At 45.9% G+C, this 27,723-nt stretch overlaps 1 protein-coding gene across 6 annotated transcripts in view; it reads left to right on the top strand.

Moving 5' to 3' along the window:
• LOC120833572 (disco-interacting protein 2 homolog A) overlaps nt 1-27,723 on the top strand; it is a 61,231-nt gene that overhangs the window by 16,258 nt on the left and 17,250 nt on the right. For 2 of the 6 annotated variants that reach the window (XM_040200770.2, XM_078091310.1), the window contains 6 exons: nt 17,299-17,370; nt 20,794-20,913; nt 21,002-21,121; nt 24,745-25,008; nt 26,311-26,448; nt 27,355-27,396. In XM_040200770.2, the coding sequence (XP_040056704.2) occupies nt 17,299-17,370; nt 20,794-20,913; nt 21,002-21,121; nt 24,745-25,008; nt 26,311-26,448; nt 27,355-27,396 (756 nt within the window). Of the gene's footprint in view, nt 1-12,033; nt 12,408-17,298; nt 17,371-20,793; nt 20,914-21,001; nt 21,122-24,744; nt 25,009-26,310; nt 26,449-27,354; nt 27,397-27,723 lie in introns of those variants that run through there. The other 4 variants (XM_078091311.1, XM_078091312.1, XM_040200775.2 and 1 more) reach the window with 4 other exon arrangements.

The raw sequence follows: 27,723 nt of genomic DNA on the forward strand, positions 1-27,723 counted from the left end.
TGGATTTGATTTGATTTTTTTTAGATACCATAACACACTTCATTAAACAAGCCCATTCGTAGAGATGGACGTTTGAATAATCAGGCGTGTCAGTGAAGCTGCCGGACCGTGTCCAGAGTCAGAGAGCACATGTTTACACCAGTAATCCTTCCAGCACAATGGACCTGTGTCATTCGTGTTACTCAGTCAACTCTGAAAGTGTGCTGGACAGGAGATAATACCAGCTGAGGGGCAACATGCCAGGTTTTAATAGGGATCTCTGAGGTAAGCTGCACCCCATCTAGGTTATGTCTGCATATCATGAGAATCTGGGTGGATTAGTGGTGAGGATTAAGCTACTGTATGTCATATTCTTTTTGTGGTCTCATTTCTGTTTTATGACCTCCTATTGAGCACATGTGTTGTCTGTGACTTGAGCACTGAATCATTGCGGGCTCGTGTGTTTGTACAATAAAGCACGCGTGTATCTGAATGTGTTCTTATGGATGTGCTGCAAAGCATGTTTGCATGCATGTGTTGTTTTTTTGGGGCGAAAAGGACAGATGTTGTGATGTTGAAGGCCACGTAGGGGCGTAGGGATCTATCCGACAGCAGTTGGCTGTAGACTCTCTTTGCTGGTTTCACTCTGCTAGGAGTGCAGATACGAGGACTCCAGGACAAACACACAGCCGAGTTCGCAGGTTCACAAAAACAAACACAACCTACATTGATATCTGGAGTCGACGGATGGCCGCAAGGCGGGGGTCTGTAAAAACGACACACAGCTCTCAGGCTCTGTGCACACACAAAAACACACACACTGATGTATCAGTGCTTATAGAAAAAACAGGCAAACGGTTTGTGAGTCAGAAGACTACATTAGGATCAGTTCAGGATGTGTTTTGGAAGGTAATCCAAGTATGACACAAAGGATTAGGGCCGTGTGTGTGTGTGTGTGTGTGTGTGTGTGTGTGTTAATGTAGTACGCCGTTAGACTAGAGTTCTGTTCATCTCATCAAGGGGTTTGTACTCTGAAAGCGTTGAAGAGGGGCATAGACATCTTTTAGGGGTGAAAGTAAGAAACAAACAAATAGAAAACATGAACTATTTAATAACCATTAAAAGTGATCAACAAATATTTCTGATGTTCTCAAAGATTGAACTAAATTGGCCATATTAAGTAAATTGTTCTCATTGAGTTCTTTATTGCTTCCTCTGTAGCCTCCATCCCCATTATGTGTTTAAGTCAGATGATGGTTTCCGTTGGACTGTATGTGTATAATTACTGATGGTTGTGTGTGTGTGTGTGTGTGTGTGTGTGTGTGTGTGTGTGGCCCTACGGTGTGAGTGTCGATGTTCCCTTGTAGTGTTCACCTCTCACTCTGCCTCTGTCTGCCTGTTATGTCAAGGTGTATCCTATAGCATGTGCAAACAGGCGTGTGGGCTTGCCTGTGTGTACATGCGTATTACCCGGTTTGTTTAGGCTTCCCGCCGGCTGCTTTCAGAATGCAAGCGTTCATGTCGTCATGTGGGATCTCGTTTCTGGAAGCATTCTCTGCTGTGTGTGTGTGTGTGTGTGTGTGTGTGTGTGAGACATAGCCAGTGGGGCAGGTGTTAGGTGGAATGGCAGGTGGCAGCTGGGAAATGGGAGGATTTCCTCTTTTTAGCAACGGCTGATTAGCTCCCACTCCCTCCACTGTCCATTCAGAGAGTATAGATTTCCCGCCAGCTGGGCACAGTAGAGCTTTCTTTTTTGGTTCAGAGTCTATACTCAAATATACCGTGAAGTTTTGAAACCTTACATGAAGAATGGCTACTGTACTACAAACTAGTGGATAATTCACACACTTCAGAAACTATAACCAAAATGATTTTTGTACGACGTAAATGTCTAATATATTTTCAAAATGAGTGTTTTATCCAGTATTCCATCAATTGACTAATTGTCCTTGCACTGATCTGCAGTGTGGCAAAATTAACAAAACAGGCAAAAAATAGTCAAAATGGACCGACAAAAAGATCCCCTCGCTGTGTGACAACAAGAGGAAGGGCGATAGACGGTTGATGAAAGACAGAAGGAAAATGGGCTTGAATGAGCTGGCAGGGAAAAGGAGGGAGGACGATGCATTTTCCGCGTGGGTCCCGTGGGAAAAGACATCAAAGAGCAGACAAACACTGTACAGGTACCACCCCCTCTCGTGTAGCGCAGCCTCCCACATCTCCCCCCTCCGCTTCCTGGTCACATATAAATAAACTGATTTTAATGTGTGTGCTGCATCAGGAGAAATTGATCCGATTCAGTTCCGGATCAATGTTATCTCCTCGTGCGCTATTGTTTGCGATGGCTTTTAGGTGACACGCACACGCTCTCTCCCTTTCTCCTGCTGCTGCGTTGACCCCGAGTCAATCAGGGTCTCTTAACCTCCTGTCAACCCCCTCGGATTAGTTGCCATTATTACCACACTCCATTTAACTCCCATGAACAGCTGAGGGACCGAAGTCAAGGGCCCAGCTGTCTCCTCTGTTGTCTAATCTACAGATCCTCATCATTTTAAAGTGTGTCCCAGGTCACAACACACACACAGAGACACTTCGGGATGAGGGCACTTGAAGAGACTGAAACATAGAGCAAAGTCTGTCAGTAGAGGGATGGTTCATCTTCTGTGTTTCCTTACACTAGAGAGGGGGGTGGGGGGGTGTTGCAGCACAGGATGTGTGTCACGTTGTGAGGATTTGGGGTGCAGATCCTGACCTAAAAGCTGATGGTTGGGGGTTGCCTGTATTGAACCCTTCTAGAATTGGGATGGAATCTCTGTCTTAGTACAGTTGAGTACAGCTTTATAGTGCAGGAAGAATTTCTATGAAATTTAACACTTTAGACTCTCCACATTTTCAGAATACCATCACTTTTTCTCAGAAGCGCATCATGTCAAATTCTAATCGGCACAAAACATTGTTTTCCTTCCTGGAAAACTAAATTCCCCTTTTGTGTGTTGCGCTAGCAAATGTTAGCATGCTAACATGCCAACGTAGAAAGATGAACGTATTCAAAATACCTGCTCAGCATTGTCAGCGTGCGCATGTCCGCATGCTGACCTTCGCATTCAGCTCAAAGCCGAATGAAAGTCGAACTTCCAAAACCTCTTGCTTCTCCTCCGCGTCCTCCATCTTTGTCATTGCTACTCAGAGATGTACCGGATCCTCGAACCACCCGTCCCGTCTGACAGCACAACACGCCGGGTTTCCTCTCACTGCCTCTCCCCTTTATTCCGTCTCGTTTCTTTCCTGGGAGAGTTCGACATGCAGACAAACACGGACACTTGCCCCGCTCTGTGAACCACGGGGCTGATCGGATGATGCCGGCCTGTCGCTGCTCTGCTCTCTTCAAATCAATCTTTCCGACGGCTGCTCTTGCGCCCGCCTCAGCGCTCCTTCGCCCCGCTGTGCTCGTCTCTCCAAACCCTTTCCTCTCCGACTCGTCCGTCTTGCAAAACTCGTTTCCCTGGCTGCTGTTGGGAGCCTCTTGACCTCTCTCGCTCGCTAGTTCCCTCCATTCCACGTTCCGTCACGAAGAAAAAGGGACTGTGCAGGTTTGTCGTGATAATGAAATGCAAAACAACAAAGCGCCAATTAATGGAACGGTAGAACAACATTAACATGAATCTGAAAATACGTATTGCCTCTCCTAAGTGTGATTTGAGAAGGACGTTTGGAGGTGATGAGGGGCCTGTATGAAGGGCCACTGAGGGATCTCTATAGCTCAGCCACAGGATCACCGTCGCCCTTCTTCAGCAAAGACAGGAGTAGGTTTCTTCACAGGACGCGGTGTATAAAGAGGTGGCTGAATGAGAGATCCTCTCTTCCGGAGGCTTTTATGTCCGTGTTAATAAACCGAGGAGTGGGCTGACGTGACACACGTTGTTGCTGAGAGCCATCGATGATTTATTTCCTTCCCTGATGAGTCGTGAAGTTGATGGAATTAATCGGCAAGGATCAGGTGTCTAATCAGACCGGACCTTAACGTCTGCCATGTGGCTGTCTGCCTGTATGCCCGCGTTAAATGTCCGCATGTTAAGTATGTGGCATCAGCTCCATCTGTGCAACTGAACACGCCTCCACGCGTTGGTTGGTGGCACCTTATGTTTGTACAGCCTCAAACACTGTGCCTGCGTGTGTGTTTCAAAAGGGCCATAATGTGTTCAGCGGGAGCCGCTTCCTGGTTACTAGCAAACGCAGCGTGTGTTGTTCCTTCCTCCCACATCCACTAGCATTGCTCCCTCCAGTGTGCTCGACACCAACAGGAAGGCGAGAGGAAACAAAGAGCCCACTTCCTGTACATACAGCCGGCATCCTACACACAATGGAACAGGAAGAGCCTGGCAACTGTAAGGAGTGTGAAGGAGAGATAAAGGGATCCCTCCTTCCTATAAAGGGCTCACCCCTCCTCCTCATGCCTGCATGTCATTTTCCGACTCCCCCCCTCCCCATCTGTCCGAGTTTGAACCTTGTCTGTTTATTTTCTTTTCATATTTTGTTTTCTAAAAGAATAAAGCTTGTTCATTTTCTCCTCTCACAGATCCATCCAGTTTTCTAGCGCGGACGGCTTGTTTGTTATTTCGGTTTGCTTTCTGCAAAAAGGGAAATTAACTCTCCTCTGTATCTGCCGACCCCGGGTATCACTGCCGCTGTCACCATGGCAACGTTTTGCTTGAGACAATCTGATAAAGTTGCTAAAAAAGAGTGATGAAACAACGTGCAGAGACAAACAGAAATACGGTCTGCTCTCCTCGAGCCCATCGGGATTCATCACCTTTCCCTTTTCCCTCAACCATCCAGTCTTTACGGTGGCGTGCTCCAGCCCTCCCCGGGCGGAGCTGTTTGGTCGGCCTCTAACTTCAAAGCACATGGCCCCTCCTCTTTTTCCTGTCCACCAACTAGCCCCCTTTCCTGCGTTGTTTGTATTCTCTCTTTTCTTTCCTTTGTTCAATCGATATCTTTCCCCGTCTCGACCTTTTCTCTCCTCAATCTCGCAGCGCCTCTTCCCTTTCCTGTTCCTTTCCTCCTTTTTTCCCCCTGCTTCTCTTTCCTTCCTCTCTACAAGTGGATCCCACCAGCCCGAAGCTTTCACAGGTTTTGCTCCCCTCTCTTGTCGCAGCCATGTGCGGGGCAGGCGCGCTCCATGACGAGGCCAGGTACCCTCCGGGGAGGTTCCAGGGCAGCGTGGGAACGCGCTGCACCTCATCCGACCAAGAGATTTTTTGGGGGGAAAGCGGCGACGCAGGAGAAGGAAGTTGTCTGTCTGAGAACTGACAACAACATGGCATTTTTCTTTTTTCGCCTTCATTTTCGTCCTCAAAATTATTTTTAGAGGAGCTTTTTTTTTTTTTTTGCCAGGAAACGCCACTGAGCTGGTAGTCGAAACACAAATTATATGCAAAACAGGCAGCACTGAGAGTCAGTGTATGGCCTCTTTTTCAGTAAGAGCTGAACTTTGCACCACATAATATCTCCCTTCAGTGGGGATTGTAGAGCAGGCTTAACTACGGGTCTTTACAATGGCATGCCTCAAATCTATCCGATGCCCTGCTCCTCTGTAATACTTCTAACAAGTGGAACAAGCGACAGTTCTTATTTAACATGGCCTCCTTTTACAAATGCACTCTTTTCAATTCATTTAGTTTGTGTCTTGGAGCCTATAGTATGCATACTGATACACAGCTGTCTCTAGTGAGTTGGGTTGTTGGTGACTCATCAATCCACATGACCAAAAAACACGCACGCAAACACGCAGAACCATTCCCACAAATGCAGAAAGAGCAGACTTGCACACGCAAAACCCCTCACTCTTGCACCTTTTCAGAGTGGTGACCCTCAGTCGGAGCATAGAAGGCGAACATAGAAGGCGAACGTCCAGTGTGCTGCACCGATCAGCGTGAACGGAGCTGTGCATTAGCATTGTGGACGACTTTGAGGGGTCACCACAGGCATCACTCGCTCTGTGTCTCTCAAAGGTGGAGTGAAATGCAGACCTGTCACTCATCGTTGCATCCTCCTTCCTAACCCACCTCTCTGTCTGCAATTGCCATTCTCAGCGCTATTGCTGCAGAGTCACGGCTCCCATCCGATCAGTTTGACCTCAGAGGCCAAACTATCAAAGCAACAGCTACAAATAAAACAAAACAGAAAATCATAGCTGATAGATTTGATAGAACATGAGAAACTACAAACAGAAGTTTGATTTCTCAAAATTTCCTTTTTTTCCTTAACATTTTTTCATTAAATATATACCTTTATGGACAGAAAAGGGTCACTAATGTCTGGATGGGTCAATAGCTTGACCTTTGGTGTCGGAATACCTCTTTGCCTGTGCGGTTGTGGTTAAGTGATTATAGATCATCACTGATCACACAGCGCTCAGCCTCATTTGGAGCACACTCATTAGAAAAGCACACAAAACAGATACAAGCCACTGATGGACGCGTGTGTGCTGCTACTTCTCATGCATACACTGAATCCTGGCCAATCCATACATATTACTGCATCCGGCTCTGTGCGAAAGCTGCTGGCGCTCAGACAAAGAATGACTCACATGCTGGTTACCAAACCACCTTTTAATAGTCTCAAATAGTGGTGTAATGGGTGTTATCCATGAGAGTTTTCTCCGCTATACTCCTCAACATTTGGATTGAACAATTCAGCCTATGGGGATTACAAAAGGGAGACGTTTAACAAACACACTCTCCCTTTTAAATGGTCATGTGCAATCCGACTGTGTGTGTGTGTGTGTGTGCGCTGGTTGGAGAACTGAGCAGGAGAGGAGAAAAAGGGAGTGAGAGGAGACTAGATTAGATCAGCTGAAGGACGAGGGGGTCAGATGAGCGTCAGCGTGGGCGCCTGAAGTCTACGCATCGCTCTAGCGCCCTCTGTTGGACAGATCCAACTAAAGGCCACCGCCGTTTTAGTGTCGCTGTGGGTTGGACGAGATCCTATCGCCTGACACGATAAGCCTGCTCGACGGGAGCACTGTTCAAGCTGATATCCTGGTGTGTGTTGTGTGTGTCTATTTATCACAGAAAAATGAATGTCATGCTTATGTTGGTCTGGTTGTAGCTTAGGGGCAGAGGGCGCCTTCTACTGCGAATATGTAAATGATGAAATGTTGAAAAGTCTGTGTTTGGTTGTCCTCTCGTTCTGTGTGTGTGTGTGTGTGTGTGTGTGTGTGTGTGTGTGTGTGTGTGTGTGTGTGTGTGTGTGTGTGTGTGTGTGTGTGTGTGTTGTGGTTGCTGTGTCACTGACTAATAGACTCATTAGAACAGGAGCTCTGCACATGTGCTCCAACTAAACTGTCTCTTCGTGGTACCTTTATTGCTCACTATGTACACACACACACACACACACACACACATACACACTTTCCTTGTTTTTTAAATTAGTCCTTAGTTTCTAAAATGAAAACACCACAAATACACATCTGCTGTTTTTTATAAACACAAACCGTCTGACTTTCTGTGTTTGTACAGCATTTCTTGTTCTTCTCCTCCTGTAATAAATATCATGTCTGGGGGCAACCATATGTTCCAGACAGCCCTGGTCTTGTTAACAAGGACCGGGGTGGTGTTCTGCCGTGGTCTTACATTTTAAAAGGCTGAAGTCCGGCCTTGATAGCGATATCACTGCTCTACTTAATTAGTGGGACGCAGCAGAGTTCAGCTGGTCGCCTGTGAAAGTGTCACACTACTGAATTATGGAATAGCAATCACGTGTGTGTGTGTGTGTGTGTGTGTGTGTGTGTGTGTGTGTGTGTGTGTGTGTGTGTGTGTGTGTGTGTGTGTGTGTGTGTGTGTGTGTGTGTTTGAAGACACGCAAGATACTTTGATAAAACCTTTTTTTAGGGAATCTGCAGTTCTGTTATATCAAGTCCATCTCTTTCTCTGTTTCTCGACACTTTCTACATTGGCATGTGGTCTGTGTTGGAGGATCACCACTGCATCGATGGTGAATGATGCGTAACTAAATAACCAGCGTAGGACGAAAAGGAAACCGGCTGAAAGAAGTGAAGGAAAACCAAACCGTATGGAGGAATATGGGTGAAAGTAACCATGGATGAGAAAGAATGGTGGCTGTTTAGGAGTTGTGTGCTGTAGAATGATGGCAGCTTTACATTATTTTGCTCTGGAAATACTTCTGTGTTAATGCAGAGTCGCTGTGGATTTAAAAAAGAAAATGTTTGTAGAAACAAGGTTTATTTTCTGGTTGAATTCCTATATAATGCCCCTTTGTGCAGAAAACTCATGTTTCTGCATATTTGGGACGCTGGGTTTGTGATGCAGAGAGGGAGGGAAGAGGAAAGAGGAACAGATGGTGTTTAGTAGGAGCCGAGGCCAGTGGTCATCCTGTCCCGAGCCTGGAGACATCGGCTTGTAGGACTGTTTGTGTTTGTTACAACCAGCATTCTTGCATCCTGAACAAAAGCACCTTACACCTTCTAAAAACCGGCAATGGTGTCTTTTCAGTTTCAACCCACTAAAATGTGAGGATTTGCTGCTTTCCTTTCTCTGGAATGTCACTGTGTCCTGTTAGTCAGATCAAACAAGCTGATGATGGTCATTTTTGACTATTTCCTGACACTTTATCTAACGGACTAATACAATTCCTTATTCCTCGCACACATGTGTTTGTCCACAATTGCAAAAGTTCTTTCATGGCTTGCTAGGCTCCCCTCCAAGACCCCGTCATGAATGTCAGACAAAGACAAAAAGGCCTTTTGGCGTGCACGGAGGAGAGCTAGTCAGCCCTGTCAGCCGACATGTGGATACGGACACACAGACGCACAGTTCGGGGGCGATGGCCTGCATCTCTAAGGCCCCTGAGTGCATCTGTGTGTGTGTGTGTTCACCGTGGAATTGGCTTGCCACGGTGCCGTATGTAGATGCTGTTTTGTGTGTTTGTGCAAAGTGACGCCCGGCTCTAACCCCCCCCACCCTGTCTATATAGCACATAGGTGTTTGTGTGCGTTTGTATACGCGGGGAGCTTAATGGCTCAGCCTGTGTCAAGCTGGTGAAAACACGTCCATTGATATGGAAATAACCCGGCTAAAAGGGGGAGACGATAAACCTCTCATCCTCTGAGGCCGTACGGAGACACGTCGGCAGATCCCACAGAGCTTCAGATGGGACACCGTCCCGCTCGCACCACCAACATCCGGGCCGCTTGATTCCTCTCGCTGGTGGGAGCCATAATCAGAAGTTCTTAGTTCTTCATTGGGTGCAGTAGGCTAAAAGTACCTATGGGATGCGGATCTGGGCGGCTTTTGGCCCATCAGTTTCCCGCATGGGTCATTTAACGCGTCCCCTGAGGAAAGGCGAATGGTCGGACCGCGTGCTCAAGATGTCCCGTCAGGCCATTCCGTGTCTTTGACTCTTTTTTTTTTTTAAATTGCAGACCGATTGGTTGGTGGAGTTTTGGAATAGAGCTGTGATGCCCTGAAAGGAGGCCATTTAGTTTGACTTTGTCTGACTTGATTTCTTGCTTCCTGAGAACTGCTCCCAATGAGGAACAAAAGCGCCCGGTACATAGCCTGATTGCAGCCTCCTAATCATGTCACTTAGCAGCAGGGGCTCGGTCGGCTTTGTGAAGGGAAAACCGTACCGAACACACACACACAAAAGGAAGCAGTTTTTGAATGAGGACAGATTGGATAGAGCTCCTGTTTAGGCTGAGCTATTCATCAGCAGCTAGTTAGGCTCTTGTCTTGCTTTTGGTGCCGATCACTGTCGCTTTGCTCACTGTAACTATCGGACGAGGGGGGGTGTTGGCCAAATGACAGTGGTACACACCTTTGCACACCGGGGGGGGACAGCTGTGTTGCCACTCGTAGGCAAGGCAGGTGGAAGGAGGTAGTCGGTCCTCTGCAGTTCAAGGCGGACTTGTGCTGGTTGGCTGTGAACAGATTCTTGTGTTTTTGTCTTCACCCTGAGGCTCCCTGGTCACGCCTGTCGCACAGATGTCTTGGCGCACAATTCTCACACACACACACACACACACAGTCTGCAGAGACACACAGGCTAACACATTTGACTTGAAAGGACTGGATGAAGGATAAATACCTTTTTTTTTTTAGACGTTCTCAACTACGTCAGATGTGCAAAAGACAATAAACTCTTAATTATCCCAAATGTCATCATTCTAGGTCTAAAACCACAAACACATACACACGCAAAATAGGGCACCATTATTTCACATTTGATACAACCAATGAGAATAATGAGTGAGCTGCATGCACATGGACACACACACACTGTGTGTGTGTCCATGTGCATGCAGCGGCCTAACTCATCTGCTCTTGAGTTGATCAGCATCCGCCTCTCTGTGAGAGCTGGAACAAGCGCTGCACATGTGTGTGTTGCTTTGATGTGAGACCATAGAGTATCAGGGTTTATTTGTGACTGTTAATTACAGCCCCTCCCCGCCCCCCCCGCCCCGAACCCCTCTTCTGGTCTGCTCCCCAAATCAGTGCACAGCTGCAGGGCAGCACTGCAGCTAACATCTTATTATTCACGCTGTCTGTCTGCTCACCAGCCATAAAGCGCCAGGGGCGGGGGGGGGGGGGGGGGGGGACTGTGTGTGCATGAGATGGTGGGTTGGGGGGGCTCGCTATGTATTAGCAAAGTGGCAATGGAGGGTTCACTCAGCCTCCTAATTCGCTGGCACTACTTAATTAAAAGCGATACGATGGTGTGATTGGAGTGATGGATGGATCGAGACTGAGAGACTCCCATGTGCTTTAGGATCGGCGAAGCGTGTGTGTGTGTGTGTGTGTGTGTGTCTTAAGAAAGAGGAAGTCATTACCTTATAATTGTATCCTCTTTTATTCCTTATCCGTTTTTTCCCAGTCTCCCTTTTCTATCCTCATCCACGCTTCTGTCTCTAAACTCTCCCTAAAGCCCCCTCCAGTGCGCCCCCCTCCAATGCCCCCCCCCCCCCCCCCCTCCTCCAGCTGGCTCTGTGTCAAACTCCTTGTCATCTTCAATGAACCCCTCTTTTCTGCAACACTTACCCTTCGTCCTCTCGTCCCTGACCGCCTTTAACCTTCCAGTAGGATGTTTGTTGCATAGACGCTCATGTTATTCAGTTTGACTTGAGCTTTACACATTCGTTATACCCTTGAGGTTCGATGACAGCTCTATTAAAAGGCACCTGCACACGCTGTGTCCAGCTGAGAGATGCATTGTGTACTTGACTTTAAAGGAACACTTCGGCCTCAAAATGAACCCAATAAACCAATAAATCTTTGACATTTGTGGAAAAATTACTTATCAGAGTTCAAGCAAACATACGGAAGGTGACTGACCCATCAGTCCAAGGTGACATCTGGTTCCACTCACTCTTTGGAAGCAGAGGAGATGGTCTACTCTGCGTGCGTTTGCAGGACTCTTTGTGCGTGTCCATTTCATTAGTGTGCGGCTAGCGAGCCGTATTTGAGCCTAATTTTATGCAGCTATTCATTGAAATGTATTGCCATAGGGTAGATAGGTCTAATTTTATCAAATGGAATACTAATGCCCACATGCACACTCTGCAGATAAGCCTGGACTACCATAGTACTCCATCTCCAACACAGAGAACTGCTCTCCATGCAGCTTCTCCTTCACTCTACAATACGGGCTTAAGTTCTCACAAAGCGATTCCACAGCGGGAACGATAGAATCAACGTAGCGGTTAGAGACGATGTGCATTGTCATTCACGTCGCCCAACTGGTTATTCTCTCCTTTATCTGAGATCGGTGGTCTATGTCACGTTGCATAATAAACACTAACTCCACTGCCGTGTAAGCGAGGACGCTTGTTCTCTACAACTAGACACGGTCTGAATGCTCCCTGTAACCCGACCTGTGCTGTACAAACGTGTTGTAACACTCTTCTTCAGTTCTTGTACAGTGTATTTGTGAGAGAGATAGATTGGTATGTGGGAGGGGATGGGGATGGGGGGGGGGGGTCTGCTTTGACACCCTAATCCTGCAGCCTAGTTTGGCTTTGTGTGTGGAGACCTTAGCTGGGAGGACTCACAGAGAGGGACGGAAAGAGTGGGAGCGAGAGAAGGAGGGGGGGTCAGGGGCAGTGGAATAGAAGAGGGTTGGTGGGGGGTTTGAGGGAGGGGAGGGGAGCGATGGGAAGGCAGACAGAGGGAGATGGGGTTCGCTCATTCTCCGGCTCTCTCTGTGAAAGGAAACAAAGGATGCTGAAGGGCCCGACTTCTGTCAGCAGGACCTCACAGAGTTGTTAGTCCGCTAGATGGATGGCCTTCGCTGACCCGACTGCCTGTATTCTTCCTCCCCTTGCATCCGTGCACCTCTCTCCCTCTCTCGCTGGCTCTCCCGCTGCCGAAGACGTCCCGTCGTTGCTCTGTGTGCTTCCCTGGATTCTGCATGTGAGTTATTCTGCCTCAGTTTGTGTGTTAAAAGTTTTTTTCCAAGGGTCGAGAAGTGTTTTGTGTCATGTAGAAGGAAGCCAGACATGTGGATCTGCTTCCTCTCTTCATACCTCTGCTCCTTTTACTCTGCATTAACTGGGTACATTTCTTTGCATCTGTAAGACATAAGTGATGACGAATGTTTGTGGACCCTTACCTCTGGGCTGGAACGTTCAGAGGAATAATAGTTCACCTGAAATGAATCTCATCTGTTCCTCAAATGAACCGGCCACTGCAAATATGCGCTGGCAAAGACTAAATGTCAGCGGCTGTCCAGGGTAAAGCTTAGTCCAAATGTGCAAAGCTAACATTTGTATGCCGGAGAGCTAATGCTAAATGACAGCTAGCAGCACACAAGCCTGGACACAAAATGCTACCTTCGCTTAGTATTCATTTTTTGGTGCATTTGAAGGGCAGACAGCTTGGTCGCCGGCTTGGCAGCAGTGTGTGTCAGCGTGGCGTCTCAGCTGACATTAGGGTGGGCGGGGCCACCTCTCCTCTTTATTATCTGTCACACAGAATATTGGTCTATTGATTAGCAGTGGCCCTTCTGAAGAAAACGTTCCCGTCGCTAGGCACCACAGCAGGATTAATTGTTCATTCATTTTTAAATAATAACGCCCCATATTCCTTCAAATGTGAAATTTGGATGGTTTTCTTTTCTTCTATAAAAATAAGAGTTTTATACAGCTGGTTGAACAAAAGAAGCAATTTGAATATGTCGCTTTGGGATTTAGGAGCTTAATTTATTGAGAAAGTAATTATTTGCAACCCCCTGCTTAGTTATATATTATATATTCAATATCTTAATATGAGGATTTACCAGTACTATACAGTATATAGTACATACATTATAATGCTAAATTATTGCCAGCCCTAGCCCCAGTTGCTTTACTCAAGGACAGCCAATCTCACCATCCTCAGTCAGAGCGTCGTTCTCTATCCCCGATGTATTTGGGCTGCCTAGTAGAGAAAAGTGCTGTGTTTCAGAACCCCCCCCTTCCCCCCCGATTGAAGAAGCAAGGTAATTCTCTAAACAAAACAAACAAAATCTGGAACAAAATCTTTCCACTTCAGACGTATGAAGGTTGATATCCCAAAGACCATAGCCCTAAAGATGAGGACAAAGACATGATATCCCTTTGCTATTTCCATCTCCCCCTTGCCCAAAGCCCAAGGAGGACGAGTACTGCAATGCTTAATGTGAAGGAGGTGAAGAGGTTAGAGTGGAGGGATGGAGGTCACAAAGGAGGTTGATTCTGATGGAGGATGCCGGTTGAGGAAAGATGAAAAAAACAAACTGGTCCTCCAGCTGAGCCCCTGTTGATGTCTTCTAACCGCCACGACTCGAAAGATGCCTCCCCTCTCTCACCCCTTTCTCTTGTGCAGTTCTTATTTGCTCGTTCCTGACCCCCCTTTACCGCCCACGTGCACAACACTATTTCTTAATAGCTCAACTACGCAGTTGAGCCTGTGACTGTGTGATTCTGTGTGTGCACTAAGCTTCCATCACGCCCCCATTTTCTCCCCTGCATCACCCCCTCCTCAGATATTCCCCAGGCGGGAGGCCGCATATTGACCTTTTGAATCCTTCCATTTTTCTCTTATAGAGGCACTCAAAGCTCAAGCAGGGAACGGAAGGGGAGCATCCGTCAACAAAACGCACTCTAATATAAGCACATGCAACTTGTCCCAACACGCTTTTTGTAACCCTTTGGTGCCCCCGACTTTATTGTTTCAATTGAAGATTCCCGGTAGCTTCGCTCCGTTGAGACGCGCCCGACGGATCCTTGTGTACTAGGGGCCGCTTGGTCAACCGGGGGCCGCTCGCTACAATCTGGACTAGAAAAGTCCTTCTATTGTGTGGTTGCCGGGCCAGTTTGGTCCCGCCACCGCGCACGTGCACTCCGACGTGCTGGCGAGCGCACACAAACGTACCCCGTCGTACGCACGTACAAACAGAGACACTTATCAGCAGAAAGAGTCACTGTCAGGTCAGCCGCCAGACCCCCCCCACCCCCTCCGCCCTCCCCCGGCCCTGTGAACAGCGCCGCATTGTTGCCGGGCCCTCCAGCTCTCCTGGACATGTCACAGTGTGGAGCATTCAGCCACCGCTGCTGACTCGGGACCAGTGCGGCAACCAGTGGGACCAACGACACCTGGTTTCACACTACCACACTGTTGGGTTATTTCAGGGGCTTCGGGAGACGAGATGAACCAAGAAAGTTTGGAATGCTTGTCTGAAATAATACACGGTCATTCATTTAGTGCCATACGGAACTAAATAGAAGATGTATCAACATGACGGGTTGTAGGTTGATGGGGGAAAGGATACCTTTTATTAATGAATATAGGTTAAACACATTTAGTGAAACGGATGTTCCCAATGCTGAAATTGGAAATTACATGAAATGGGGCGGGTTTTTAATCCGTTTGTTCTCTTTCTACCCTAAACCGATTGAACTCCTTTTCCCCTTGACCTCCACCCTAATGCCCCCCCCCACTGAGAGCCTATAGAGATAAACACAAAGCACAGCGAACGATCCGAACTCATCGGACTCCGGCGTGAACTCACTAATCGCCGTTGATGTTGGTGAGCAGTTCTCGCTTCCTGCCAGAACAATTCACACGTTATGTCAAGTGTCTGTTGACTTTGACACTTCCATCCCCACGGTTTGACTGGCATGTTTTCCACAAGACCCTTCCCTTTTATTTTTCAGTATGAGAGGTCTCGCATATATGTACATTCTCGTGCTTTGTGTGTTAGAGGTGCTGTCAGTCAGCCCTTTCTTTCTGAATCAATCACTCTTTTGTCCGCAAAAGAGCGAGTCTCCACCCCGTCAACCTCGTCCCACTCTGTCTGATACTCAGAAACCCAGTCCGTCAGTCTCACAGCCTCACATCCACTAACCACATAACAACAAACAGCCAAAACACTCAGTGTTGGCGGTCTGTCCCTTTTGAACATGTGGACATGGATTTATTGTTGGAATTTTGGTGACACTGTTTTTTTAGTAGTGAGCTCACTAAATGTATTAAGATTTTATATCCTACTGAAAATGTAATTCTGTGTCCCTGGTTCAGAACTTATTGAGAGAAAGACAATTGAAGGCCACTACAACTACACTATTTAGTTGAAGCAATCCTCTCTGTGATTAGGGATGGACCATTCGAACTCTTTTGCAGATAATGCTTCTGATTCTGAATTTATCAATATGGTTACAGATAAGATGTAGTTCTTGTGGCAGCATTGTGACACGGTATCCACCGATTTATCCCCTTAGATGAGCCACGTACCAGTACGGAGCCAGTACCGAAGCAGTGTCTGGCGGGTGTTTTTATTTCTATTTTTTAATAGGTTTAATAACCGGTGTGAGGTCATGGGTCTTTTCTACACTGTGCCAAGTCTAGAGACAATTAGTAGAGTTAAGTTATATACAGTGTTGGGCAAGTTACTGAAAATGAGTATTTAGTTACAGTTACTAGTTACTTCTTTTAAAGGTAATTGAATTACTTACCAGTTACTGTGTATCAAAAGTAATTAGTTACTCTGGAAAGTAACTTTTAAGTAACTTTTATGTCTGCTTTTTAAATGTAATGAATATAAATAGTACTGAACAGTCAAACACAATAAACATATTTTTTAGACCTATTTATTGTAATCAACAGGGCAACAGGCCTTCAAATCAAGCAATAGTACAAAAGTGCTTTTTAATACTTAACTTAATACAAAATAACTGTTTCAGGCATTTGCCTGAAGGCAACTGACTCGACATCTTCAACATAACCGAGCAATCAATCTATTCAGCTCTGCCCGGTTTATCGGCCGCACTGCAGTCCGTGTAAAGTGGAGCCTTGATTGTTTGCGTGGAGCGGCGCCTGCAGCATCCGCGGGCCTGCGCTCTTTCGTCATGAGCGAAGCGATGCTGTTTACATGCACGTACGGCGACTATTCTGTGACACACAACGTTTTGGTGGCCCCAACTATTTTGTGCTGAAAGGCAGCTATTTACTTACTATTTACCGGCCCTTTGCTTCGCGTCACAAAAGAGTAACGCGAGTAACGAACTCATTTCAATTTCAGTAATTGTAACTGCGTTAATTTATTTGAAAAAAATACTTTGTTACATGCTCGTTACCGCTAAAAGTAGTGGAATTACAGTAATGCGTTACTTTGTAACGCGTTACTCCCAACACTGGTTATATACCATGCTGCCATTATATAACTTTGCCTTCCCCCTTCTTCGTCTCTATCTGCCATAAATTTGTTACTTTCTTCATGTAGTCTAGTTAAATTCTGGGTTTCAAAAAGCTTGTACAATGACGTTTCGTTCAAATACGGCTATTAAAAATCACATGCAGTTAGATCTTCTTTAACAGACTGCCTAATTATGTGTGGCGAGACAACTGAAGGGGAATCAGTTCATGCTGACCTCAGCAGGATTTTCTTCTTTTCGCTTCTGGTCAAAAAGACTGTGAGGGAAACCAGACAAATGAGATTTTAAATGCCTCTTGCCTTGTCGATGTTGTCATTCAAGTATTCGGTCGGAAATTCTTCAACATCTTACAGTCCCATGTCACTTCCTGTGCATGTGTGCGGGATGGCGGCGTCCACTGGGCGAGAGCTGCTGATCTCCTCCCCTGGTGCCCCGCGGTGCCAGTGCAACCAGCCGGGCAGAGGGGACCATAGACACTGTGCGCGCGCACATACACACACACACACACACACACACACACACCACCAGTGTACGGCAGAGCTAATGACTCATCTCTCTGCCCCCCTTCCCCTCTCTCGCTCTCTCTCTCTGGCTTTCTGTTCCTGTGTATTTCTCTATCTCTGTCTGTACAGGGGACATCACTCAGAAGGGCTATGAGAAGAAAAGAGGCAAGCTGTTGGCGCCGTACATCCCTCAGATACAAGGTAAGGCACAGAGGGCTGGAGGGGCTTTACTGTCCCAGAACAGGTTCATGTCATCCCCCCTGACTACTAGTTAGCGTAGCAGTTAGCACCGTGTCCTCGCCAGAGCGAACAGAAGAGGGGACGAGAGTGTGTTAGGATTTGGATTTGGATTTGTTGTTGGTTGTATCTTCGTTCGGACACTTTCTACAGTTTAAAAAAAAGGCGAATTGAACATCGAACCCCAAAACTCAATCATCAGCTTGGAACAAATCCAAGATTAGTTTTGAAGTAGATTTATTTTGTGTGCATTGAATTGAGTAGTTTTGATACTAAAGCTGCCAGTTGGAACATCACCATTGGTGACACAGTGGCTGTGGATGCGTTGGACACATCTATGTAATTCAATTCACAGTCTGCTGCTGTGCCCTATATTCTTCAACAGCGGTTCTGTTATCATCGGGTCTGCTGTTATTTCCACTGAAGTTCAGCAGCCAAATACACTATTACAGTGTTTGTAGGGGCCAAATTAAAAATAGACGCCAACCAACTAAGACAATGAAACGGTTGAATTTTTGTTGTTTTTGAAGATTTATGTTTCCACTTTTTATCGTCCCGTGGTTTTTGACTGTGTTGCACATACATTTATACATCAATCCAGTGTCTATTTCGAGCTGCAGAGTCACCGCTTCATGCTTCCCCGTTCTTTAACCGGGGTCCTCTGCAGTGGTGGGTTTGGCCCGCTCTCACAGCGGCGAGCCTCAGTGGAAACCAGAGTCTGTTGCGGGCCGATCGTTCTAGGCTTTCCACTTAAGTTAGCGGGCCTGTTATTCAGCTTTGGCCAAATCATCTCCTTCATTCTATCTCTTCCCTACGGCTCCTTCTCCCTTCTTGGTATTATCATGTGTATGCTTTCTGTCATTCGTTTTTATAATCCACTCACTCAGGATCCCAGCAGTTAAAAAAAGGAAGTGATAGTTGCCAGGCGGACATGGATGGGCTTTGGGACGGGTGACATATTCTTCCAGCGGGATGAACGGATGTGTGTGGGAATTAATGACAGATCCACCCAGGACAGTGAATGAGGTGGTGAGGGTTTGACAGCTGCAGGGTAGAAATAGGAGACCAATAGACTGAAACGCTTCTGAGCTCCATGCTAAAATTAAGGCGTTTTTTACTGCCTTATTTTTCAATGTACTCACAAGACTTCATAGTGCCAAGAGCAATAAAGCTTGGTATGGAGCCCGATCGTTAGATCTATGACGTACGTATGAGTACAATGATTTCCTTTGTTTGTCTTGGAGTGTTTAGGAGCTGCACTGGGACCTTTGAAAGTAAACAATTCCTTCATGTGTGGACCGTACTGGGAAGTCGAGCATTTACATGTGATGTGACGTGTTCACAGAGAAGTTAGTTTGAGCTCTCACATACAGGTACTATATGATGGTCATCCAGTCATTTATATCATTCACATCATCATCATTTATTGTGACTTTTTTAGTGAGGCCGTATTTGCTCTCGAGGAAAGCGACGCACAGCCGTCACTCCTGTAAGTGTAGGCATCAGACGGGTGCTACAAATGAATCAGGGAACGCCGTGGGCCAATGACAACGTGGGCTGTGACGGAGCAAGCCTCTGATTGGCTCTGTGCGGTGTGTCTCACAAGTGTGTTCTTCCCAGCAACCGGCTCATCTGCCTAGACCTGCTTCCTCCAGGGGCCGGGGGGGGGGTCTGAAGTGTGGCTGGCCCGTCAGAGGGACAAGGGACCAGAATAATACATTGATGTGTCCATCCATGCCCAGGGGACGCTGTGTGTGTGTGTGTGTGTGTGTGTGTGTGTTTGTGTTTGTGTTTGTGCGTTTCTGTCAGACTCCACGTGTCCAGAAATGACCCCGGGCCTTAATGAATCGTGTCTAAAATTCAAAAGTGTTATTGAACAGATTAGGTCAAAGCGTGTGTGAATTTTACTCAGCATTTCCGTGTGCTGCCGCTGGCCGAGAGTTGCTGACGGTGTGCAGCTCGCTTATCCCCACTAAGCTGCAGCTGAAAAGCCGGGCGGGCTGATGGCTGTCTGGCAGGCCGGGCGTCTGTCTGATTCACCAGCCAGCTAGGTGTTGGATCTAGCTGTCTGAATATGGCATGATGGGACTCTGTCCTCCTAAGGCGGTTTTCAAAACAGTTCCCCTGGGGGCAGGAACCCTCCAAAAGTGGTTGGCATCAAAATATGTCTGCGTGTTGCAGAGAGTCAGTCGGCTGTGTTTGTGTATTAGGATTTGCAGAGGTTAATGTCTCTACTACTGCATAATTTAGCATCTAGTCGCAGGTTGCATTATATGGAATAAAAACAAGCTGTGTTCCCTGTAGAACATCTCTGTAGCAAAAACTTGACCACGTGAGGTTTGGTTTTACACAAAATGTTAATGTATCTAGTTATTGACCGTGCGGACATGGAGACAAGGCGCGAGTTGGTATTGCCGTTCATTTAGAAGAACAGGAGCATTGTTTTAAGCTTTAGTTTCACATACTTTTCAGATGAATTGCAGAATTTTGGTATAGAAGCTGTTGCTTTGACGGCTTCCGGTTCCATTGTTTGTAAAGTTGGCTCAACTCTGCCTAAAATAACTGCACAGGCCTTTCATTACTCAACACGGGTAAGTTGTGGGAAGTTTCTTTGGTTGCTGTGTTCATGTAATTTATAAGCACCACGTATAACGAGTGCATTTAGAGCTTTGATATGCAGAACAAATGATAGCATAACAGAGGTATGATCAGTGTTTTTCTATATGTCAATAATGAATTGGTTCGAGTTAAACAGCATTTATACAGTATATAAAGATTAAGCCCATTTAGTCAAATTGTACATTGACACCCCATAATGTGTATGAAGTATGCATACCTGCATACATCAAACACATCAGTATGTGCGCACGGGAAGAAGAAGTGAAGCCGATTTTGGAAGACTACAAATCCAGCTCCAACCACACCCTTCCTGCAAGCCCTGGTCTTGGGTCTCCCCTCTGATGTTAACCACAAGTAACTTAATGAGGCTCAAATGAGAATTGCATAATCAAAAGAATGAATCACCGCTCGCGTCACGCAGAGCACCGGGAGGTCGAAGAGTTTTGAGTATTTGATCATTTTGGAATGCTCTGGTTAAAAGATGTCGTCTGGTTGACATTCATGGCGCCTAATAACCCCTCGCCTGTTACGTCTGTGTGATTTGCATTTGCTTGCCTTGGAAAGCTGCGAGAGGGGATGATTTAATTTCAGAGAGGACTTTATCAACCCCAAGCTACTGTATTAGATAAAGCAGCCTAAACAGGGATAAGCGTTAAGCTTGCAGGGACTGGATCTTGAGGGATATTCAGAGAGCACATATCTCTGATAGGGATATTTCTTACTAACTGTTTCCCTCCTTGCTTTCTCTTCTATCTGTTCTGCCCCCAGGTGTAGATCCTTCTCTGCAAATTGACAACAGGATCCAGGCCTCCTCCCAAGCTGTTCTGCCGGGTTCCAAACACAACAAGTCCCGGGCGGCCAACACCCGGGATGAACGCTTCCGATCTGGTAAGCACGCCTCCCTACATTAAAAGTCTAAATGGCCAGGTGCTCTTCTGTTATGCTGTGGCTTCACTGTGTGCATGTGTCCCGTCAGATTTGCACACAGAAGCTGTCCAAGCAGCTTTGGCAAAGTACAAGGAGAGGAAGATGCCAATGCCCTCCAAGAGACGATCCGTGTTAGTTCAGTCTTCCGTCGAGGCATGCACCCCGCCAGGTGAGACCTCTGTTCCCGGAGCACTGTGCGCCGAGGGCGGCGTTTATCCTGCAAACACACACCCGAGCTCATCGCGTACAAAGGGTCGTCTCTGTGTGCGCTCACCAGCATCGGCGTGTAGGATGCTGGCGCTCAGCTGTGTCCAGTGGTGGAAGATGATGATGTTGAGCTTCTGCTGCTGGAGGGAAATATGCCGTTTGATGAATGTGTCCATTCTGCGTGACTCAAAAGGCGCTCAGTTCTCACTGCCGTATTCCCAGGCACAACGTCCCACATGAGTTGCATAATGAACGCATAATAAGATCTTAACCATTGTCTCAAAATGTCGACTTTTCACTTGCTTTTGTAACATTTTGGGGTGTGTGGGCCAGTTCACTTTAATGTCACATTTCTGACCCCGAAACATTTTTGTTTTGCTAGTTTCTCAAATTATAAAAAAAGAAGGTATTTCATTATTCTTCAATCAGCTGGTGAGATATCCGTGCCAGTTTGACGACTGCAAACCTTTCAATCTCTTAAAACTGCAGCGGTTTATCGTTGGTGTATAAAAGTTCACTGGTGGGGGGCCGTGGAGCTTCGTGTATTGGGTAAAGAGAGAGGACACAGCGGTGCAGCTCGTAAACGGATTAAGAGCTCAGATACTGGGGTTTGAACTCGGTAGGGAGACGTCTCTTCGTGGTGACGCTGAGTCATCTACTGAGAGGAAGTGCATGGGTGCAAATCAACATACAACATCATTTGGGGCTCAGCTAAGTTATCAAGGCTAATGACGTTTGGGGGGATTGATGTGCTCACGGTGGCATGGTTCTGTTAATGACTTTAACATTTGGTTTGAGAATTTAAATGGTTTCATAAGACTACGTCAGCTTCATTTCATCAGTGGGTACTAATGTGGGAGATTTCATGGCAAATGGTGCTGGTTGGTAATATTTAGAGAACGAGAACAACAACCATTGTTAGTATCTGTATTCAACCCATCAATTAACCTTCTCCTTTTCCATCTTTTATCCTGCAAAACTGCAGTGACTGGTTTCAGAGTACGTATCTGAACACGCGATGTCTGATTGTGAAGAACCAGTAAGAATGTGAGCAAAATTATTCTTTTACTGATAAATCTGTCATTTAATCCAGCACAGAACAACAATTACAACACTATTAGCAATGCTAGCGGCATCACTAGGACATTTAGCACCACTGCATGAGGTGTACATTTGGGCTTTTGACAACTGTTGGAAAGGTTTGCCATGAAATTTGATAATGACATGAATGTCCCCATCAGCATGAAATATAATAATTTTTGTATCAGGACTTTGTCTAGAGCCGAATCCCCGCAAAGCATATTGCATTCCCATTAGGCTCAGTTATACTTTGTTTTAGAGCATTATATTACATGTTAGCATGAACATAATACCCATTATGTCTGCCCAGCATTTTCAATGAGAGCATGATAGCAGCTTCTATTAGCATTTAGCGCAAAGCACCACTGTACCCAAATACCACTTGAGTCCTTTTAGGAAATCAATCCAATATGTCAGATGCCATCTGTACATTGCTACAATGGGGATTGCCAATTGTGTTTGCCTCAAGAAAAAATGGTATTGCAAAAGAATGAATGCAATTTTTTAAAGTTCTCTCCCTTTTTTTATTCCTCCCTACCTCCTTACATTACTGTCTTTTTAAACTCACTTTTTTGTATCCTTTTTTACAAATACCTCTTTCTCTTTTTCAGTATTCTTCCCATTCTTTCCTCCTCTGTATTTCTACCTAGCATTTGTTCTCTGACCCCCCGTTTCCCTCTCTCCTGTGTAAGCGTGTCAAGGTCAGTGAGACTCGGAGAGAGATTCAACTAAGGCAGAGGAATAACAAACGGACTCATGAATGCGAGATAACCCCCATGAGTACGCTGGTTGTAGAGACCGTATATTCAAGCTCGTTATGATCAAACCTCCTCCGGCCTTCTTTTGGCAACTTCTGCAGAGCCACAGCAAAGAAAGAAACAGTGTTTTCCAGGTTCTCGGTTCGCGGACTTTACTTGTAACTGCATACTGTGAGTGATTAGGAAGCTGATTAATTGCAAGAAAGCTCATTACTTTAGAGAACATCCTCAGACATGCGCTGATCACACAAGCGTAATCTATTCTCTAAATGTCTCCTCCTTGTCCTTCCATAACCCGTTTCTCCCAACTCAAACCTACTCCTAGTGCAGGTGCAAGTTCCCAGTTGGATCAACTAGCATATCTTCTCAGAGCCGGCCTGCTTTCCCCCTGACTATAGACACAAGTCATAACTCATAACGCCACTACATCGACAAGCCAGTGTTACTTCTGGCTTGGCAGGACCGCCACTGGCATCCAAACACCGGATTGTCCTTCACTTTTTTCTTGATATTATGGGGAGGACTCCAACTCAAAGAGACACGTTGTCTCTTTTCCACGGACCCCTAGTTTGATGTTGTGTCCAGAATGACGCTCTGGGTTTTTAAATGGTTGATACCTCTGCAAAGCGAGTTTCCCCATTAGAGAGCTGTTATATATATATGTATATATATATATACATATATATATATAATATTATATATATATATATATATACATATATATATATGTATTTCTGTTCAAACAAGCACAACTGGTTCCATAATGCTGCAGAATAAGGGCATCTGTGGACTTGGAATATATTTTCCACATTATCTGTAAGGCTTTGCTTTTATAAAGTGTTCTGGGTGTAATATTTAGGTCTTTATATGGGTAGCTGCTGTTTCCTTTGGTAATCATGAATAATATGTGTGACGTGTGACCCTTTCTTGTTTTTTTTGTGCGCTGATGCTTAAGCCTCTTTGGCCCTTCCATTCGCTGCAGACTGCAACTCTCCGACTGGCCTGCTCTTGTGTAACTGTGGTGCTTCTGAAGCAGACATTTGGATAGCTGGAAGATGAAATGGAATGTTTTCATTTTGAATGATCCTGACTATGCTTTGAAGATTTTCCTGTGTAGGCTATTTTTGCAACGACAAATTGCTCTCAAGGGAGTGTCAGTAAAATCATTAGCGGCTGTGTTTGAGTCCAAGCATAACTTAAACACACACCACACTTCCAGAGTCTTATACCAACATTATAAAGGGAATTTGGTCAGGGTATTTTTGGTTCTGTATGTATTTTATGCAAGTACAGGATACATATTTTTTCTCAAGAAAGAATAACAATTTTATAGCAACTGCGTGTTGACCTCTTTTAATTCTCTCGTCGTCTATAAATATGAAACACACTCTTGTTGTCAAAGTCTATGACACTTCATCATTCATATAAAGTACACCAATTCACTCTATCTGGAATCAGGAACATTTATTGCCAAGATATGTTAGATATACAAGGAATCTGACATGGCGGTGCATAACATTGGACAGTGTAAGACTATATGTTCTTAGTATGGCTACATTTATATTACAAGTATCTCTCAGCTCAACATTGTCCATTTCCATTGAACCCATCTGGCCATCCCACTTGCTTATATGTACCCTGTATGTATAAGTAAAACAATGTATCATCGGCATATCATCTAAACCCTGCAGGTCCATATCTTTGTCCCCTGTTGTGACGTTGCCCTGTCTTGACCTGTCAAACACAGACACCTCCTCAGCGTCGGAAGACGAGGGCTCACTCCGCCGGCAAGGACGCCTGGCCACCTCAACGCCCTACCAGGGCCACGGCCCGCCAGCCGTTGAGCACTGGTTTAACCGTGTCATCCAGGGTTCGTCCACCTCATCCTCCGCGTCATCCACCTCATCCCACCCGGGAGGGAGATCCGTCACCAACACCACTTCCCACGCGGTCCTCAACGTGAACGCCGCCGCTACCGCACTGGCCGACTTTATGGCCCACACCCAGCTAGGTCAGTGACACACACGCAGTCCAACACGCCGTCAATTCACGGCTGCTCCATCCTGTATGTTCTTGTCTTCTTTTAATGATGCAGTGCTCTACTTCTATATTCATAACAGGCCCTTAATTTGCAGTGTAATTATTCTATCATTGCCTATAATGAAGTGCTGCAAAAACTGTCAGTAAGTCGAGTTTTACAATTACCTAAACAGTTCGATCCGTGAGTTACCCGTCTGTCTGTTTAGTTTCTTCTTACTTAAATCATTTAAAAAAACAGGAACCAGACCCCTAAAATGCAACAACGCATCATATTCATTCCCCCAGTCCCGACCAATGAATCTCACTACGGGTGTTGATTCCCCTGTAAATTGCATCTCTGATTAGTCGTCTCGGCCTGCCAGCTCACGGTCATTCAGTCCTGTGAGACGGCTCACAGCAGCTTCCTGTGTCACAGCCGCATTGCCCATCCTGGCCTAGTTAATGAGATTCATCTTCATCCGTCTCTCACGCAGTAGCAAAGTGAGATGGCGTCGTGCTTGGGTGTTTGAGTGTGTGCTTGTGAATGTTTATGTGTCACTAGAAGCTGTCAGATTTCTGTCGGACCTGCCTCCCCTCAAGGCTGCCCTCATAAAAAAGCAGAAGCAACCGGTGCTGAATGAAGCTGTTAATAAATCTCCCATATTATCCCGAACCTTGACCCCTCAAACTCTGATTCCTTCTGTCATTCCCCTCAGCAGTAGACGAGAAGGCCATCAAAACTTTCAAAATCACACATGTGCACGTGGTATATTTAATCAAGGCAGTAATAAGTTAATCAGTTTTTTTCAGCTCAGCCACCAGCTCTCTGTAACCTCGATTAACACCGGTGTGTGTTGATGCCGTCAAGACTGTGTTACCATAGCAATTAGGATTTAAACGGTCTGCATTTAAAACCCAGGACCGAAAGCACTTATACTGACATTTCCTATAGGAAGGAAGGGAGCTCAGATAGATAACCTCACAATGTCCCCACACCCTGACACATCTTTCATATGTTATGCCCTGAGGGGAATATATAACCAACAAATAGATGGACATTCATTCATAACCACAGGAGGTAGTTCAAATGGAGCTAAAACATATAAAAACCTTGATACAATGCGCCTTTCTAACCTGAGTACTACATTTAAGGGCTGCTACCCTCTCAATCAAATTCCTAAAATGTCGGATCAGTTTGCCTGCAAAACCATGAAGCAGATTTTCGTTCGGTAACAATAGCGCAAAACAGACTTGGAGTTTGACCTTTTAACCCCCGACGCCCGACTCATCACAGATAACCACTCAGCTCCCCCCGATGTGACGGGGCTGTCGGAGCGCTCCTCGCTTCATGCGGAGCGTCCCCAGGTGGCCTCGGTGCGAGGCGTTTCCCGGGGCTATAACCACCACACCAGCGTCATGGAGACCGCAGATGGTGAGTTTCCTGCTCTCACGCACAAACACACAGACACACACAGACACACACGAAACAGACGCACCCGGTCACCTCCCTATCCCCCCCTGCTGTCTGTCCCTCTGTCTTTTCTTTAGTAAGTCTGCCTTACTGACCCTCTCTTGTTGCCATGGTAACGCCGCGCCACTACTAAAAACACACAATTAATAACGATTGCTACAGGAACATTGATTCACGTGGTTCAGCTCGTTTTATTAGAGATTCAGTGTCACTAAACATCATCCATCATTAAAGCAGCACTTTGTAGTACGCATCCAATATAAAGACAGTCTCCAGAGGGGCTGTCGGATATATTGCCAATTGGATGCTTTTGCAGTGGAGAGATGGGGAACTAGTAAAATCAAACCAAAAGGATGTGCCATTACAACGTTTGAAATATACAACTGAACAAAATATTTTTTTGTGCTATAAAGGATGGATGGTCATGGCTCCCCACCATCTCCAGTCCTTTCACATCAGAGCTGAATGCAGCTTTAAATTAATATCAAATATGTGAGTTGGGTTGCAGAAAACTGCAACAGTGCTTCAGCAGATCTATTAGCGTGCTGCTATCCATCCTCTTGTCAAGAATGACCTGCTTAGTCTGGGTCTTCACTGCTAACAAATGCACAAGCAGCCCACCTGGGTACCACCTGAGAAGGAAAGGGAGTTTTAAATGTGAACTATATATGTGAACTATTGTACCTTTCTCATAAAGAAGTCAATAACAGAAATCGGAAAGAAGAGCAAGAAATACTATCTCTGTTGTTATGGTAGCACAACAGTACGTGTCTCAATGCTGCTGTCACCTCTGTGTAGCTGCAGGTAGACTGTTCTGTCACGTTACCAGGGCGGTTTCATTGACATCCTGATGTGTCTCTCCTCCAGGCTGTGAGTGGAGAAGTGATGGATCCCTCAGTTTAATGGATGGTATTTATAACTGCTCTTCCAACTCTACGGCAGTCTTCTATGTGTGCACTCTACTGCGTTTGTTTTATGTGTGTGTGTGTGTGTGTGTGTGTGTGTGTGTGTGTGTGTGTGTGTTTCTGACGTTGCCTCTGCTGTCTAGTGTAGCACTTGTCCTAACAGTGTGTACTTTCCAACGATATATGTAAATCTGCACTGAATTCAGTCATTGGATGCCTGTGTGTGTGTGGAGCTCAGTCTATTGCAAAGGCTTTATTACTTACAGCATCTGCAAGCCGTGTCTAACCATGCTCTGAAAATTGGTGATGATAATGTGAACTGTTTAAAAAT

Source organism: Gasterosteus aculeatus, chromosome 16, assembly GCF_964276395.1.
Source record: "Gasterosteus aculeatus chromosome 16, fGasAcu3.hap1.1, whole genome shotgun sequence".
In the NCBI taxonomy this organism is placed as follows: Eukaryota; Metazoa; Chordata; class Actinopteri; order Perciformes; family Gasterosteidae; genus Gasterosteus; species Gasterosteus aculeatus.